Raw genomic sequence first — 17,953 nt, 5'->3', positions numbered from 1 at the left:
GTTGTTGTTTGTTGACGCCATCTTGCCATCTTTCGGAGCAGACATCAGTACTGAATATTCAATGCTTCAGATTCAGACTTACCACATCAGATTCACCTTATTGCCAGTATGTGAAACAAACCAGAATTGCTTCTGGTTTGATGCCAAGCATAAACCAGAGGATGATACCGTAACAGACAACACAATAGCAACCAACAATTTACAAGACAATCGTGCAAACAGCCACGAGCAATCAACAATTAGCAGAACAGTAACATGTACAAATATCAATAATAAAACTCAAATAAATGCAAACGTATGTTTATGGAGACCTACCCTACAGTGAAATGCATTGTTTGCATTAATAATTTAAGGATGTGCAGCTGCAGCCTGCAAATGTCACCACACATCTGGCACCAACATGCAATACCCACAATGCTCTGCAGAACAACACAGGACACAAGCAACAACGCAAGGCCTTTCCTCCCTTCCACCCACTAGCTGGGAAACACAGCCATTTTAAATATGTGTGGCCAAATGAATTATAGAGTCATAGGACACTACAGCACAGAAACAGGCCCTTCAGCCCATCTAGTTCTTGACAAACTATTGACCTGTCTAGAGCCATCGACCTGTGCCTGGACCATAGCCTACCATAACACCTGTCATTCATGTATCTTTCCAAATCTCTCTTAAAAGCTGAAATCAAACCTGCATCCACTTCTGTCGGTAGCTCGTCCCACACTTTCACCACTGAGTACAGAACTTCCCACTCACGTTCCCCTTAAATATTTCACCTTTCACCCATAACATCCAGCTTCATCCAACTTCAATGGAAAAGGCTTGTTTGCACTTACCTTATCTATACCCCTTATAACTTTGTACACCTGTATCAAATCAAATTGTTTCGACATTCCTTGAGTAAATGTGATCAATGTGATATCTTTACTCTTGAAACAGTTGCTCAGGGTTTACCAAACCACATTAACCATTTGTGGAGTTGTCTTCCCAACTTCCTAAACACCCATATCTCGTTTTCGTGTCAGTGATGATTGACCTGAAAGTTAAGTACAATCAGTGTCAGTATCCTACCTGATAGTAATGAAAGATGGAGTCCGCCATATGGTCCTTGCCAGGTATAGTGTGTGTCCATAGTTTCTTCATGAAGAAGACCTGGTAGGTCAGAGAAGGGATGACACCTGGCAAGATGAGATTCAAATGCTAACATGCCTTTGTTTTCAAACAGTCTGATCGAGCTAATATGCACAATAAGTCACCATTCTGTGCTTTCATTCTTTTTTTAAATGTGGCTTGCACGCTTTTGTTTGAGTGTGGTATGGGGAGGGGGTTTGATGTCTGATGTTTTTCTTTGAACGGGTTGGTTTTGTGGCTCTTTGTTTTGTGACCGTCTGTGGGGAAGATGAAATTCAGGGTTGTATATTGCATACTTACATAATAAAAGTACTTCGAATCAAAATGTATGGCGTGGTTAGTGTAACACTATTACATCACCAGTGACCTGGGTATAATTCCACCATTGTTGTAAGTATATATATGTAAACACAAGAGATTGTGGGCTGAAGGGCCTGTATTGTGTTGTAAGTTTTCTATGTCCCAGGTTCTGCAGATGCTGGAAATCCAGAGTAATACACACACAAAATGCTGGAGGGTCTCAGCAGGTCAGGCAGCATCCACAGAGAAGAATAAAGAGTCGACCACTTGGGCCGAGATGCCCTGATGAAGTATCTATCCCAATACGCAGACACTTTATTCCTTTCCATAGATGCTATGTGACCTGCTGAGCTCCTTTAGTAGTTTATACATTCTCCACGGAACCATGTGGGATTCCTCCGGGTGCGCCGGCTTCCTCCTACATTCCAAAGTACCGGTTGGTGGATTAATTGGTCAGACGGGTGTAACTGGACAGTGTGGGTTCGGTGGGTGGGAAGGTCATGCCATTGTGCTGCAACTGTAGGAACTCAGTGGGTCAGGCAGCATCGATGAAGGAAAGTGGTTAATGTTTCCGGAAGGTCGATAGGGGACGGATAATACAGAAAAGAAAGGGATGGAGCAAGAGCTGGCAGGTGATGGGTGGATCCGGGTGAGGGAGGGTGATCAGCAGATGGGGAAGGTGAGGAGGAACAGCATCAGTCCAGATGAAGGGTCTCCACACTAGAACGAGGCGAGGTCCAGTCCCAAATCAGATTTAGAACAGAACGGTCCAGGCCCTTTGCTCCACCAGGTTGTGCCGATGCTTTAACCTACTCTAAGATCAATCAAATCCTTCCCTCTCCCATAGCCCTCAATTTTCCTTTCAACAATGTGCCCAAGATTCTCTGAAATGCCTTCATCTATCTGCTTCCAACCACCACCCTGGCAGTGCGTTCCACACACTCAACACACTGTGCAAAAAAAAACTACCGCGATATCTTCCCAATACTTTCCTCCAATCACCTTAAAATTATGCCCTCTCAAATTAGACATTTCTACAGAGGAAATTTACCAGGATGCTCCCTAGATTAGAGAGCATGTCCTATGAGAAAGCTAGGGCTTTTCACTTTGGAGCAGAGGAGGATGAAAGGCGATTTGATAGAGGTATATAAGATGGTAAGAGGCATAGATCGGGTGGGCAGCCAGAGACTTTTCTCCAGGGTGGAAATGGCATAAACTTAAGGTGATTGGAGGCAAGTACGAGGGGAACGTCACAGGTAGGTTTTATTTTAAACATAGGTGGAACAGTAGTGTAACACTTTACAGAGCCCGTGATCAATTCCTGTCGATATCTCTAAGGAGCTTGTATGTTCTCCCCAAGACGCATGGGTTTCCTCCGGGTGTTCCAGTTTCCTCCACGTTCTCGAGATGTATGGGTTAGCATTAGTATATTACGGGTATGTCATGTTGGCGCTGCAAGTATGGTGACACTTGTGGGCAGCTCCCCAACACATCCAGGACTGTATTGACGATTGAAGCAAATGACACATTTCACTGTACGTCTCAATATATACTTATACTGAGTGGTGGATACGTGGAATGCACTGTCAGGGGTTGGAAAAGAGGCAGGTACACTAGGGACATTGAAGAGACTCTTAAATAGGCACATTGATTAAATAAAAATGGAGGGTCAGGTGGGAAGGAAGCATTAGATTGATCTTGGAGTAGGTTAATAGGTTGGCACAGCATTGTGGGCTACATCATGGGTCTATACTGTGCCATGTTCTAAGTATTCCTCTCAACTACAATAAGTAAAATTCCATTTTTCATCTGTGGATTTCAGTCATTCCTGAAGTACATGGCTAGAACCCCCACCGTCCCTTCTCTCTCCAAGTCAGTGTGCACAATGCAGGGAGTCAAGGCCAGAAGGAAGACACACTTCAGACAGCCAATGGACAGACCAGCTGAACAGACAACTTCCATTTTGAAATTTACCATCTTTCACAGGCCGAGCTTTCTTGATCCATTCGGTGAGGTGACGTACGAAGTCGAAGAAGAAATCTCCCTCAGGCACGCTGATCACCTGGCCATCAACAAGTGCAGAGTTAGCAGCCATTTTCTTGCCCACAGAGGAAGTCCAACCTTCATCATTCTTGTAACAGAAGGAGGGGGGAGAAGCCACAATAGGAAGGTGGGAGAGGGGAAGGGCTACAAGCTGGCAGGTGATAGGTGATAGGACCAGAGGGCACAGCCTCAGAACAAGTTGCTCCTTTAGCACAGAGATGTGGAGGAATTTATTTAGCCAGAGGGTGAGGAAACTGTGGAATTTATTGTCAGCGAAGGTTTATAGGTTCTTGATTAATAAGGGCTTTAAAGGTTATTGGAAGAAGGCAGAAGAATGGGGTTGAGGAGGGAAAATAAATCAGCCATGATGGGATGGCACAGAAGACTTGATGGGCCAAATGGCCTAATCCTGTGCCTATGTCTTAAGGTCTCCCACTCTGGGTCTGGGTACCAGTGCAATGGTTGTGGTTATTCCATGAACCATAGACTCCACTGTGGATGGGTTAGAAGGTTGCTTACAGTGATGGGTAGGTGGATCATTTGGTGGGCTGGCTCGTTCTGTCATTTACGTTGGGCTCTCTCAGAGAGTTAAACATGAGAACAAGACCCCCAGTCCACTATGTCTGCATTGACCATCAAGCATCCATTTTTAAAACAGCTCTGCCTGAATTCTTCAGTCAGTACATTGCTGGTGAGATCATGGAGTAATTGTACAGGTGCTAGCGAGGCTGCATTTGGGGTATTGTGTTCATTTCCTCTTACCCTGCTATAGGAAAGATGCGACCATACTGGAAAATATGCAGAAACCATTGACGAGGATAAATCTCCAGATAAAGAAATTCCTCCTCATCCCTGTTCTAAAGGGACATCCTTGATCTCTGAGGCTGTGCCCTCTGATCCTAGACTCCTCCACTATAGGGAACATCCTCTCCATGCCCACACTATCTGGGCAAGGGGTTCTCAATTTTTATGCCATAGACCCTAACCATTAACTGAGGGGTCCGCGGACCTCAGGTTGGGAACACCTGCTCTAGACTAAGTATCTAGGACTAGGTCTCGTCACCTCAGAAATAAAACCAGGGTGTCAGAGAGATTTTACAAAGTACACTCGGAGTCCACTTTATTAGGACAGAAGTGGTATTCTGCTGTTGTAGCCCAGCCACTTCAAGGTTCAATGCATTGTGCATTCAGAGATGCTCCTCTGCACACCACTGCTGTAATGTGTGGTTATGTGTGTTACTGTCGCCTTCCTGTCAGTTTAAACCAGTCTGGCCATTCTCCTCTGACCTCTCTCAGTAACTGGACATTTTCACCCACAGAACTCCCATTCACTGATTTTTTTTCAATGTTTTTGCACCATTCTCTGTAAACTCCAGAGACTGTTGTGCATGAAAATCCCAGGAGATGAGCTGTTCCTGAGATACTCAAACCACCCTGTCTGGCACCAACAATCATTCCACAGTCAAAGTGACTTAGATCACACATCATCCCATTCTAATGTTCGGGCTGAACAACAACTGAACCTTTTTACCAAGTCTGCATGCTTTTATGCATTGGGTTGCTGCCATATGATTGGCTGATTAGATATTTGCATTAATGAGCAGGTGTACCTAATAAAGTGGCCACTGGACACACCTCTTCACATGGAGGGTGGCCCAAACTCTCTTCTGATATCCATGACATGTGCCAATGTCTCCAGTGCTATTTTCCCAACTCTTAGTTGCCCACCCTACTCCACTCGTTACCTTGTCAGAGATCTTGACAAATAAACTGAATCCATCAGCAGACTTCAGCAGCAGACGGGTGGAAATGCTCTGGCAGAAATCTTTGGCCTTGGTGCTAGACTCCACCTCAAAGGCCTGTGAAAGGAAGGAGGGAACTTAGGACCCAACTACGGTCAGCAGAAAGGCAACATTTCTCTCCAAAATTTGCACTTAAAAGTAGCAAAAACATTTCAAATCTCTACATCAAAGGTACATCAGAAACAGGGTTATTATTCTAGACAGGTTATAGATAGACAGGGTTATTTATTCTAGATAAATCAGAGGAGATTTACCAGGATGTTGCCTGGCTTGGAGAACAAGTCATATGAAGCAAGGTTAGCAGAGCTGGGACTTTTCTCTTTGGAGCGTAGAAGAATGAGATGGGACTTGATAGAGGTCTACAAGATTATGAGAGGCATAGATAGGGTGGATAGTCAGTACCTGTTTCCCGGGGCACCAATAGCAAACACCAGAGGGCATATGTACACAATTAAGGGAGGGAAGTTTAGGGGAGACATCAGGGGTGAGTTTTTTTTTGTTTTTTTTTTTTAAACACAGGGGGTTGTGGGTGCCTGGAATGACTTGCCAGGGATGGTGGTGGAGGCTAAATCATTAGGGGTACTTAAGAGCCTCTTGGACAGGTACATGGATGAAAGGAAAAGAGAGGGTTATGGGGTAGTGTGGGTTTAGTACTTTTTTTTAAAAAGGATTATATGGGTCGGCACAACATAGAGGGCTGAAGGGCCTGTACTGTGCTGTAACGTTCTATGGTTCTATAGTTTAATGTCTTTTCCAATACACAATTGTAAAGAAAAAAATCAGATAATTGTTACTCTGGATCCGATGTAGCACAAAAAAACACAGTAAGATATAGAACACAATAATAAAAAATTACAATATATATAAATACGTAAAGGTAGATTAATTGTATGCCCATAAAGTGATGCTGGGCACAGGAGTGTCTGTACACAAGGTGACTCTGACAGGAAAGGATAAACTAGTGGTGGTTGGGGTGTGGAAGGATGGGTTACTGGGTGGAGGTGTTGATCAGCCTCACTGCTTGGGGAGAGTAACTGTTTTTGAGTCTGGTGGTCCTCGAGTGGATGCTACGTAGCCTCCTCCCTGATGGGAGTGGGAAACACATGCATTGACACAAGAAATAGGAACAGGAATGGACCAAAGCTCGAAGTAAATTTATTATCAAAATACATTACTGTTTGTCACCATATACAACCCCGAGATTCATTTTCTTAAGGGCATTCCAGTAAATAAAAAGACACACATTAAAATCAATGAAAAACAGTGCACAATAAAGACGGGCAAACAACCAGTGCGCAAAAACTAAAAGAGGAAAAAAAAACAAATAATTATAAATAATCAATGAGTGGTTCAGCAGGGGCAGCACTGACAGTTCACGCAGAAGTTACACTTCAAAGTATGCGACAAATAATGCCGATCTTTAAAAAGGTCAGAATCTGAATCAGTTTTAATGTCACCAACGTGTTAAGAATTTTTGTGTTGTGTGGTTGCTGTACATTGCAATATATAATAATACAGTAAACTATAGTAAACATATCTATTAAAAGTAATTAAGTAGTGCAAAAAGAGAAAAAAAAAGTATTAAGGTAGTGTTCGTGGATAAATGAACCCCGCACATGCTGATAGTGTTGTTAAATAGGCATATGGTGTGTAGGCCTTCGTTAGTTGGAAGATTGAGTTCAGAAGCCGCAAGGTTATATTGCAACTCTATAAAAACCTCGTTAGACCACACTTGAGGTTTTGTGCTCAGTTCTGGCCACCTCATTATAGGAAGGATGTGGAAGATTTAGAGAGGAAGCTGCCCGGATCAGAGAGTTTATTTTATCAGTATAGGTTGAGCAAGCTAGGGTTTTTCCTCTCTGGAGAGAAGGAAGAGGAGAGATAATTTGAGAAAGGTATGCAAACATTGGAAGAATTCTGTAGTTCGAGTGGGTATTCAGAGAGAATTTCCCAGGGCAGAAAGGCTAGTATAAAGGGCATAATTTTAAAGTGACTGAAGTATAGGGGAGATGTCAATGTTTTCTATCCAGAACCTTTTTCTATTTCATGCCATAAATGCCGTTTGATCCACAGAGTTCCTCCACATCTTATATTTCGCTCTGTACTCCAGCACCTGTAGCCTTGTGGTTTTGAAGTCTTATCTACAGAAATTATTATACACTGGGAAAAGAACACAAAACACTACAGCATAGTCCAGGCCCTTTGGCCCATGATCTTGTGCCGAGTTTCTCATCGACTTTAAGGTTAATCTAACCCTTCCCTCCCATGTGGACCTTCATTTTTCTATCACCCAGGTGCCTATCCAAGATTTTCTGAAATATTGCTAATGTATCTGTCTCTGCCACCACCACTGTCAGCATGTTCCACCACTCAGTGTAAAACAACTTACCTCTGACATCTCCCCCTTATATTTTCCTCTAGTCACCTTAAATTGAATTAAGTTAAATGGAATTGAATTTAGGAGCCGATAGGTAATTTTGCAGTTATATAGGACCCTGGTCAAACCCCACTTGGTGTACTGTGCTCGGTTCTGGTTGCCTCACTACAGGAAGGATGTGGAAACCATAGAAAGGGTGCAGAGGAGATTTACAAGGATGTTGCCTGGATTGGGGAGCATGTCTTATGAGAATAGATTGAGTGAACTCAGCCTTTCCTCCTTAGAGCGAAGGAGGATGAGAGGTGACCTGATAGAGGTGTACAAGATGATGACAGGCAATGATCGTGTGGATAGTCAGAGGCTTTTTCCCAGGGCTGAAATGGTTGCCACAATAGGACTCAGGTTTAAGGTGCTGGGGAGTAAGTACAGAAGAGATGTCGGGGTAAGTTTTTTACTCAGAGAGTGGTGAGTGCGTGGAATGGGCTGCCGGCAATGGTGGTGGAAGTGGCCACGATAGGGTCTTTTAAGAGGCTTTTAGATAGGTACATGGAGCTTAGTAAAATAGAGGGCTATGGGTAAGCCTAGTAAATTCTAAGGTAGGGACATGTTCGGCACAACTTTGTGGGCCGAAGGGCCTGTATTGTGCTGTAGGTTTGCTATGTTTCTGTGTTTCTAAAAATATGCTCCCTCATGCTAGCCACTTCTGCCCTGGGAAAAGTCATGGGCTGTCCACTCATTCTATGCCTTTTATCATCTTATATACCTCTATCAAGTCACTTCATATCCACCTTCACTCCAAAGAGAAAAGCCTTAGATTGCTCAATGTACCTTCATAAGACATGTTCTGTAATCCGGGTAACATCCTGGTAAATCTCCTCTGCACCCTCTTTAAAGCTAGCACATCTTTTCTATAATGAGGTGACCAGAGTCAAACACGATGTTCTAGGGTTTTATAAAAGCTGCAACACTACCTCGTGCTTCTTGAACACAACTCCCCTGACTAAGGAATACCAACACACCATACACCTTCTTAACAACCCTATAAACTGGTTAAGAGTCAGTATAAAACAGGTCGAGTCAAGTGATCAGGAGGGGGATGTACTAGATGTATGTTAGTAGTTTATTCTGTATGGAGTGATCATCTGTTTGATGTTAAAGTTCAAAGTAGATTTATTATCAGAGTACATACAGAACATCACCATACACCAAAGACTAACAAGCAACATACAAAAGACCAAGTGTGCAAATACAAATAATTCCAAATAATAATATATAAATAGTAAATAAAAACACTGAAAATATAGAACTATGCAAAACATTTGTGAGAGATGATAAACCTGATTCTGATATGGGTCTCTATTGTGGACTGAGAGTGGGAAGGGGGCAGGGAGAGGGGAATCATGGTTGGGGAAAAAGTGAAAGGGAGAGGGGAGGGAGCAGGTAGCATCAGAGAGACATTCTGTAATGATCAATAATCCAATTGCTTATATCAAATGACCTTTGCTGGTGTTTCAGAGCTGAGTGGGTCTGCCTGTGTCACTCCTCACCCCAGCACCCCTTCTCTGCCACCTGTCCCATGGCGCTCCACCCTCTCAATTCCCAACATCCTTTGCTCTCACTGGATTTACAAGCTTGCTCTCTGCTCGATGTTGACAAGTACTGTACTGTGCAAAGGTCTTAGGCACCCTAGCTGTATATACGTGCCCGAAGCTTCAGCATTGTTGTAGAATGCCTGGAAGGGAGTCCATCGTCACTTTCCTCCATCAGGTGTCTCCTGAACAGCTGGTGAACCATTGACAAGATGTGTCACTGTGCTGCCTCACAAAATGTTCTTGTTAATCCCGTGTGTTTTTAAACGCCGAAAACTTCTATGGAGGAGTGAGGAAACACTTACCTCATCCGTGTCATCGGGGAAGTAGACCTTGTGGTATATTTGGGTTGTTTTGTGTTGTATAGCCTCCACTTCCACAAGGTGGGGTGGGTACTTCCGGGAGCCATTGCTGCAGGGGTCCAATCGAAAAACAAAGACTCATGTTTAGAGACAATCAGACACCATAATGAATCCACAATCAGTTCACTGTTGAGAAAACAACAGCCAGTCTGCATGGTAACATCCCACGATATTGACCTGATTAGTTCTTTTGGTGATGTTGATTAAGGGATGAATATTGGCCTCCACGCTTGTGATTCAAATCTGAAAATTCGTGATTTGGGAGTGTAAAGACTCACAAATTTCTACAGACAAACCATGCGACCTGGCGGCGTCACCGTCTGGTACGGAGGGGCCACTGCACAGGATCGGAAAAAGCTGCAGAGAGTTGCAAACTCCATCACGGGCACTGGAGTCCCGCCATCAAGGACATCTTCAAAAGGCGATGCCTCAAAAAGGCAGCATCCATCATTAAAGACCCTCACCGTCCAGGACATGCCCTCGTCTCACTGCGACCATCAAGGTGGCGGCACAGGAACCTGAAGACACACATTCATCATCTTCTCCCGTGCAATCAGATTTCTGAATGGTCAATGAGCCCATTGTACACTACCTCAATATTTTTTCTCTTTTCTAGCTCACTTTTTGTACTGCTTATTTAAGTTATTTATATATATTTCTTATTATAGTTTAATTTAATGTACTGCAATGTACTGCTTCCCCAAAACATCAAATTCCACAGCACAGGCCAGTGATATTAAACCTGATACTCTTCTTCAATATACTAAACATTGATCTTTTAATTGTGCAATCCTCCCACCACAGCTCCCAAGAAGACAATAGGTTTAATGTCCCATCACAAGATGGCACATCTGACAGAGCAGCACACTCTCAGTACCATAGCAAAGGCATTAATTACCCTGAATTACCTGCTCGGCTTCCTGCAGCCAGATTTGAATTCACCACCACTTCGACCAGGATCACCTGCTTTTAACTCCCTACATCCCACCAATCGAAGCAATACGGGCAAAACCACCCCCCCCCCCCCAAAACACCAAACCTTGCTGTTCCTTTTTGAATCCCCACAAACTGTCCCCAGATTTTGCACAATTCTACAGAGAAGGGTGTGTTGACAAGCAATCGTTTCTATTGATACCAACCATCCCAGACACCCCCTCTTTATTACCCCTCCCACTGGGTAGAAGATATAAAAGTGTAAATCATGGACTCCTGGATTAATGTAGGGGTCTGTAGCATAAAGATGATTGGGAACCCCTGGTCTAAATGCAGGTACCAACAGGCTCAAGGATTGTTTCTATCCTGCGGTTGCAAGACTATTGAAAAGTTCTCTCATATGACGAGAATGGATTCTTGACCACACAATCCACCTTGCACCATACTGCCTGCCCGCCTGCACTGTCTCTGTAACTAACCCTTTATTCCATTATGGTTTTCCCTTGTACCACCTCAATGCATTAATGTAATGAAATTATCTATATGAATGCCACACAATAGCTTTTCATTGTACCTCAGAACATATGACAATAATAAACCAATTTACTTGCGCAAAAATTCTGTATTAAACAATACAACCTTTAGTATTTTTAGCTTGCAGTCACAGAATTTTTTTAAAAAAATACACCTCTGTTATAAACAACTCACTTTTGAAACTTGCAGGACAAATAACCTTGTTATTGTGAGTTTGAAAACCTATAGCCCCTAACACCACCCTTGTCCCCACTGTTACTAGAATGCATAGGAGACTGGCTGACTGGCAGGAGGCAAAAGTGGGAATAATAGGGGTATTTTATGGTTGGCTGCCAGTGACTAGTGTTGCTGGGACCGCTTCTTTTCACGTTATATATATCAATGATTTGAATGACGGAATTGATAGCTCTGTGGTCAAGTTTGCAGAAGATACAGAGATAGGTGAAGGAGTTGGTAGCGTTGAGAACATGGAGTCTACAGAAGGATTTAGACTGATTGGTTGAATGGGCGAAGTGGCAGATGAAACAGCATCGGAAAGTGTACGTTATGCACTTTGGCAGAGCGGATAAAGGCATAGACTATTTTCTAAACGGGAAGAAAATTCAAAAATTAGAGGTGCAATGGGACTTGGGAGTCCTTGCGCCGGATTGCCTAAAGGTTAACTTGAGGTTAAGTCAGTGGTAAGAAAGGCAATTGCAATGTTAGCAAGGATGTAATGGTGAGGTTTTATAAGTCATTGGTCAGATGGCAATTGGAGTATTGAGAGCAATTTTGGGCCTCTTATCTAAGAAAAGATGAGCTGGCATTGGACAGGGTCCAGAGGAGGTTCACAAGAATGAGCAAAGAAATGGCAGATTGGAATATAATGCAAGAAAGTGTACGCTCATGTGTTAAGGTCAAATGAATGAAGGTGAAAACTTGTTTTTAAAAACAGGAAGAAATTTCAGAAATCTGACTAAGCTAAACCTGTGGAATTCATGGCCACGGGCAGCTGTGGAAGCCAAGACATTGAGTATATTTAAAGCGGAGGGTGATGGGTTCTTCATTAGTCAGGGCATCATAGGTTACAGGTCGAAGGCAGGGGAATGGGGTTGAGAGGGATAAGAAATTAGCCATAGTGGAATGCTGGAGAAGACTCGATGGGCTGAATGGCCTAATTCTGCTCCCATATCTTAGTCTTATGATACAAATATTTTTAGAAATGCAATTCTGTTAGGAAAGCAAATTTCATGTTACAGCAGAACTACCATCATATTTTAAGAGTCGTAGATTGCTTTTGGGGTTAGACGGATCAAAGGTTATAGGGAGAATGCAGGAACAGGGACAGGATTGAGCTGACCAGTCATGATCACACTGAAGGACCACATCAGATCAATTGTGAGAAGATGGCAAGTGCACATGCAGCTGATGAATCATGCAGTGACTGGCATGTGCACAGATTTCTCCAATTTCCAAAAAAACTCTCTCCTCCCTCTTTCTCTATTCCCCATTCTTGCTCCACTCTTACCTCTTCTCCTCACTTGACCATCACCCCTCTCTGGTTCCTATCTTCCTTCCTTTTTTTCCATAGTCCACCCTATCAGATTCCTTCTTCTTCAACCCCTTACCTCTTCCACCTATCACCATAGAGCTTCTGACTTCATCTTCCCTTCCTCCACTTATCTTCACCCTCACTTGGTCTTACCGATCATCTGCCAGCTTGTACGCCTCCCCTTCTCTCTCCTCCTTATACTTGCATCTGCCGCCCCACTTCCTTTCCAGTCCTGATAATCGTTTATTCCTCTCCATAGACACTGCCTAACCTACTGAGTTCCTACTAATTTTGTGTGTGTTGCTCTGGAGTTCCAGAGTCTGCAAAATCTAGTGTTTGCGAATCAATTGGCTATGTGTGGATGCCCATCTCTTTTGGTGTGGACTTTCAAACATCCATGCATTTTGTCTCAGCAGCCTGGTTCGTAGCTCCTGTATGGCAAGTTTCCTAGCATGTACCATCACTAACATGGCTCAAAAACATTCAATCCTTCCACCCAGTTTCTGTTCTAGCTCTGTACATATGTAACAGGTCGAATATTTTGTCTTTTTAAAAATGTTTCTACGTTAAACCCTACACTCTATGGGAAAAGAAGAATGCTGATCTAGGGATGAGATGGGAGAGAAGAGGAGGGGAGAGGGAAGGGCAGTGAAATGGAGGACACAACTCAACCACGTCACAGAGGAGAGTCGGAGATTCCCCTTACCGGAGGGCTTTCTGGAGTCGGAACATGCAGTCAGGAGCGAGCATGTGGCTTTTCCGGGACTGGAGGAACCTCTGGACGTGGGGCAGGAGGACATTGCTCGGAGGGAAGAGCCCAGTACACAACCAGAGCAACTCCCATCCTTTCTCCTCGCTGTACCTGTCAGGACAACAGAACCAAGAGCAATTCAGAAAGTGGCATTTAGTCATACTACTGACCAACTCCCTAAACGCCAAGGATGATAGAGTTTGTTCCCGGAGACTTGATGCACTTAAGCCACATTATATCTATTTTTCTATGCTCCCCCCCTCCACCCCCCTTGGAATCCAGCAGGTTTCCCCTTAATTTTCAAAGGATCAGCTTTATTTGCCTCATATATTTACATATATTAGGAATGAGTTGTGTGTTGGTCAAAGTGCGACCATGCAGCAGAAAAACAGAATTCAACAATCATAGAAAAATTATATAAAGAAATACATCTCTCCTTTTTTTATTTAGTGGTGCAGCTCAGAACAGGTCCTTCTGACGCAATGAACCACACTGCCCAGCGACCCACCTATATAACCCTAGAGTAATCACAGGACTATTTACAATGGCGCGTCACATTAAGACAGAATTCAGAAGTCAGCCGTCTCACAAAACACTTGTGAATCTGGTGTCTTGCAAAATTAACAAATTCATTGGCACAGACTGCTACGAGGGTGAGACTTCCGGCAAAATGCTCAAATCTGCCAAGCAAGCCACGTCACAGTACAAGGGAAGTTTGAAAAAGAAATAGAAAAGCTATTTGCATTAGCATTTTAGCTAATAGCATTGAGACTCCTAACAAAATACTCAACGAGTGTGTGTGAGTGTGTGTGTAAATAGTTTCAATATGTGATCAAATAAATTGTTGTGTTCATAATCAAATATCCTGTATACATGCACCCTTGGAAGCTGACTGGGGGGTCGATATGGGATTGCAGGGGCGGGGGTGGTGGTGCTACCTCCCTGAAATGAGTTTTTGCAGGGTGGGATTTCTGAGTTTACCTACTATCCAGTACGACTTTGGACTGTGGGTGGAAACCACATGTGGTTCACAGGGAGGAAGTACAAACTCCTTACAGACTGTGTTGGAACAGAACTCTGAACTCCACAACATCTTGAGCTGTTGTACCAACCACTACATTACTGTGGTGGTCTCTCTCTCTAACTCTCTCTCTCTATCCTCATCCAGAAGATTAAGATGCATGCGATCCACGGTGAATGAGCCATTTGCATACAGAACTTGCTTGACCATAGAAGACAGAGGGTACTGGACGAAGGGACTTACTGTAGCTGGAGCTCTGTCATTAGTGGTTTTTCACAGGGATATGTACTGGGACCTCTGCTGTTTGTCATGGATATAAATGACCAGGATTAAAATGTATATGGGTAGGTTAGTACATTTGCAGCTAATATCAAGATTGGTGGTGTTGTGGATAGCATAATGCACTGGCAAAGAATACAGTGGGATATAGACCAGTTGCAGATACGGGCGGAGAAATGGCAGATGCAGTTTAATCCAGCCAGATGTGAAGGGCTGCACCTTGGTAGACCAGGCTAGTTTTGTGTCTTACTTCACATGGTTGTCAGTCAGCTGCTTAAGAATCTGGCAGTAAATCTCGTCTTTCATCAGCTCCCCCTTCAAGGCACCTTCGAATATCTGGTCTGTCAGCTCGTTCACCAAGCGCATTCGTTTGGAGGGGTAGTCTCCCATATACTTCATCACAGGTACTGGCCCCGAGTCAAGGCAACAACAGACAAGACTTTGCAATTAAATAGCGCCTTCCACAACAACTCAAAATGCACTTTGCAACTAATGAATGTTGCTACCAGTATGGAGGAGTTTGAAATGATGGTCTGGGTTTGCCGAGTTTACAGTTTAGGTCAAAATGATTGAGATGGTGCATTCAAGTTATAGAGAGATGCAGCACAGTAAAGACCCATCGGCCCATTTACCCACGCTGGCCATCCATCACCCACTTACACTAACCCTACTTCTGTTCTCCCCACATTCTCAACGCTTGCCCTCCACTCCTGCAGATTCTACACCGCACCCACACGCTGAGGACAACTTACAGTTAAAGAGTAACCTTACTCATCAGCTGTTCATTGTCACGGAGTGAAATGCATTGTATTGCGTCAACAACGAAACAAGTCCCAGGATGTGCTGGAGGTAGCCTGCAAGTGTCGTCACACTTCTGGGGCCACCGTACCATGTCTATCACTCACTAACCCTAACTGGTACATTTTAGGAACGTGGGAGGAAACTGGAATGCGGGAATTGAATCCTGATCAGTGATTGCTAGCACTATAAAGCGATTTGTGTTCACCACTACACTGTTGTCCTTAATTAACCAATCAACCCACCTGTCTTTGGGATGGGAAGCAAACTGAAGCAGCTGAAGGTCATATGGAGAACACCCCCGCCCCACCACCCCCCGTCCACACACACAGAAGCAGTAATCAGAATTGAACCCATGTCGCTGAATTTACATATATATTAATATATTTGCATATATATTAATTAATATCTCACTCTCACCATATTGTGACATATGCATACCTTGATAATAAATTTACTTAGAAACTCTGAATGCACATAAAACGCTTGAGGAACTCAGCAAGTCAGGCAGCATCTATGGAGAGGAATAAACCGCTGACGTTTTGGGCCAAGACCCTTCATCAGGACCAATTCCAGTATGTTTATTTTGTTAACTCAAGTTATGTATAATTTATGCTGGCTTATGTTTGTCATGTACTGTGCTGCAAGAAGCTCATTTTCATGGTTTTCATGATAACGAACTTGAACTTTACAGCATCCTGTCCAGGTCAAGTGTCAAGTGAAGTTTATTATCATTTAACTATACACATGTATATAATGTATATAGAGAGTACATTTCTTTGAACCAGGGTGTAACACACATAACACACAATAACTTAAGGTAAGGATAAAATCTACAGATGGATCACACATAAATAGCGGTTAAGTGCATTAATATTAAATGTCGTAATGTACGGAACAGATTAACCAGTGACACTTTGAATATGATGCGGCAGGGAGCTCAGATCCCTAATGTCCTGGGGGAACTAACTATTTCTCATCCTGATCACTCTTGTTTTTATGCATTGTAATCTCCCGCCTGATGGTAGCAAGTCTAAGAGAATGCTGGATGGATGGGTGGGATCCTTAATAATACTGTGGACTCTTTGTACACAGTGCTCCTGATAAACATCCCTGATGGATGGTAGGGAGACCCCTATGATTCTCTCAGCTGTTCTCACAGTCCTTTGTAAGAACTTCTGGCCCAAAGCTCAAATGCTCACAAACCAGATGGAGATGCAATTTGTCGGGACACTCAATGATGCTCCTGTTAAACGCAGTTAATATGGGGGGGGGGGGACTTGCTTGCCTCAGTCTTCCTAGGAAGTGGAGGTGCTGCTGTGCCTTCTTTTTCTGGGAGGTGATATTAAGGGACAAGGGAGGTCATGGGTGATTAAACTGGATGGCGTTGAATCAAGAATTCTTTTGATATCCTTACGTAGACCAGTTTTGAGGCCCTGTTTCTGAGGAAATGTGAAAAGATATCTACAAAGCAGAGGCAGGACTCCTGCGACAGCTCCTCGTTCCCCTGCAACTTCTTCAGCAACGGCTGCTTAATTGGCTCCCGGGTACAGGACCAGAGCTTGTCCTTCCCGCGGTTCTTTGTGATCATCACCCGGCTCAAGGTGTGTTTCGGAGGCGGTCTGGTAACAGAGAGAGAAACGTTTTGCAAAGCTCGCAGAAGCACAATTTAAAATACAAAGTTATGGGTTGTATAGACAGGCTAAATGCAAGCAAGCTGCTTACACTGAGACTGTGTGAGGCTAGCAGTACAGCTCATGGGTTAAGGGTGAAAGGTGAAATGTTTAAGGGGAACATGAGGGGGAATTTCTTCACCCAAACGGGTGATGAGAGTGTGAAATGAGTGTTGTGGATGCAGGTTGAATTTCAACATTTAGGAGAAATTTGGATAAGTACATGGATGGGAGGGTATGGAGGACTAAGGTCCAGGAATAGGAAGATTAATAGTGCACGGTCAAGGTGGGCTGAAAGGCCTATTTCCGTGCATTTTTTCCCTCGCTGAACATGGACTGCACAAGTCAATAGGGTAGCGAAGATGGTGCACATAGGCTTGCCTTTGTTGAGGAATTGAGTTCAAGAGTCACGAGGTCATGCTGCAACTTTATAAAACTCTGGTTAGGCCACATCTGAAGTATCCCATTCAGTTCCAGTCGCCTTATTATAGGCAGCTTGTGGAGGCTTCAGAAGGGATGCAAAAGAGATTTACCAGGATGCTCCAGGATGAGAGGGCATTTGCTATGAGGAGGGGTGGGCAAACTTGGGTTTTCTTCTCTGGAACAGCAGAAGCTGAGGGGAGACCTGACAGATGTTTATAAGAGTATGAGAAGCACGTATAGAGTAGACTGCCAGTATCTGTAGAATCAAAATGTCTAATACTAGAGGTCTTACGTTTGAAATGAAAGAGAAGGTGACCCATGAACTCACTTTCAAGGACTCTATATCTCGTGTCCTTGATATTCATTGCCTAGATATTTATTATTTTTTCTTTTTTCTTTTGTATTT

The 17,953-nt window shown here is 43.5% G+C and overlaps 1 protein-coding gene across 1 annotated transcript in view; it reads right to left on the bottom strand.

Moving 5' to 3' along the window:
• The window catches only part of myo7aa (myosin VIIAa), a 188,356-nt gene that overhangs the window by 24,252 nt on the left and 146,151 nt on the right, over positions 1-17,953 (bottom strand). Inside the window, exons 38-44 of the mRNA XM_059963729.1 lie at positions 16,916-17,073; positions 14,904-15,057; positions 13,309-13,464; positions 9,548-9,653; positions 5,220-5,333; positions 3,406-3,493; positions 1,072-1,178 (exon numbers count right to left, since the gene is read on the bottom strand). Of these exons, the coding sequence (XP_059819712.1) occupies positions 1,072-1,178; positions 3,406-3,493; positions 5,220-5,333; positions 9,548-9,653; positions 13,309-13,464; positions 14,904-15,057; positions 16,916-17,073 (883 nt within the window). The remainder of the gene's footprint in view (positions 1-1,071; positions 1,179-3,405; positions 3,494-5,219; positions 5,334-9,547; positions 9,654-13,308; positions 13,465-14,903; positions 15,058-16,915; positions 17,074-17,953) is intronic.

This window comes from Hypanus sabinus, chromosome 3, assembly GCF_030144855.1.
Source record: "Hypanus sabinus isolate sHypSab1 chromosome 3, sHypSab1.hap1, whole genome shotgun sequence".
NCBI classification, from domain to species: Eukaryota; Metazoa; Chordata; class Chondrichthyes; order Myliobatiformes; family Dasyatidae; genus Hypanus; species Hypanus sabinus.
Note: the sequence above shows the minus strand (reverse complement) of the source record. Positions and strands in the feature narration are given on the sequence as shown.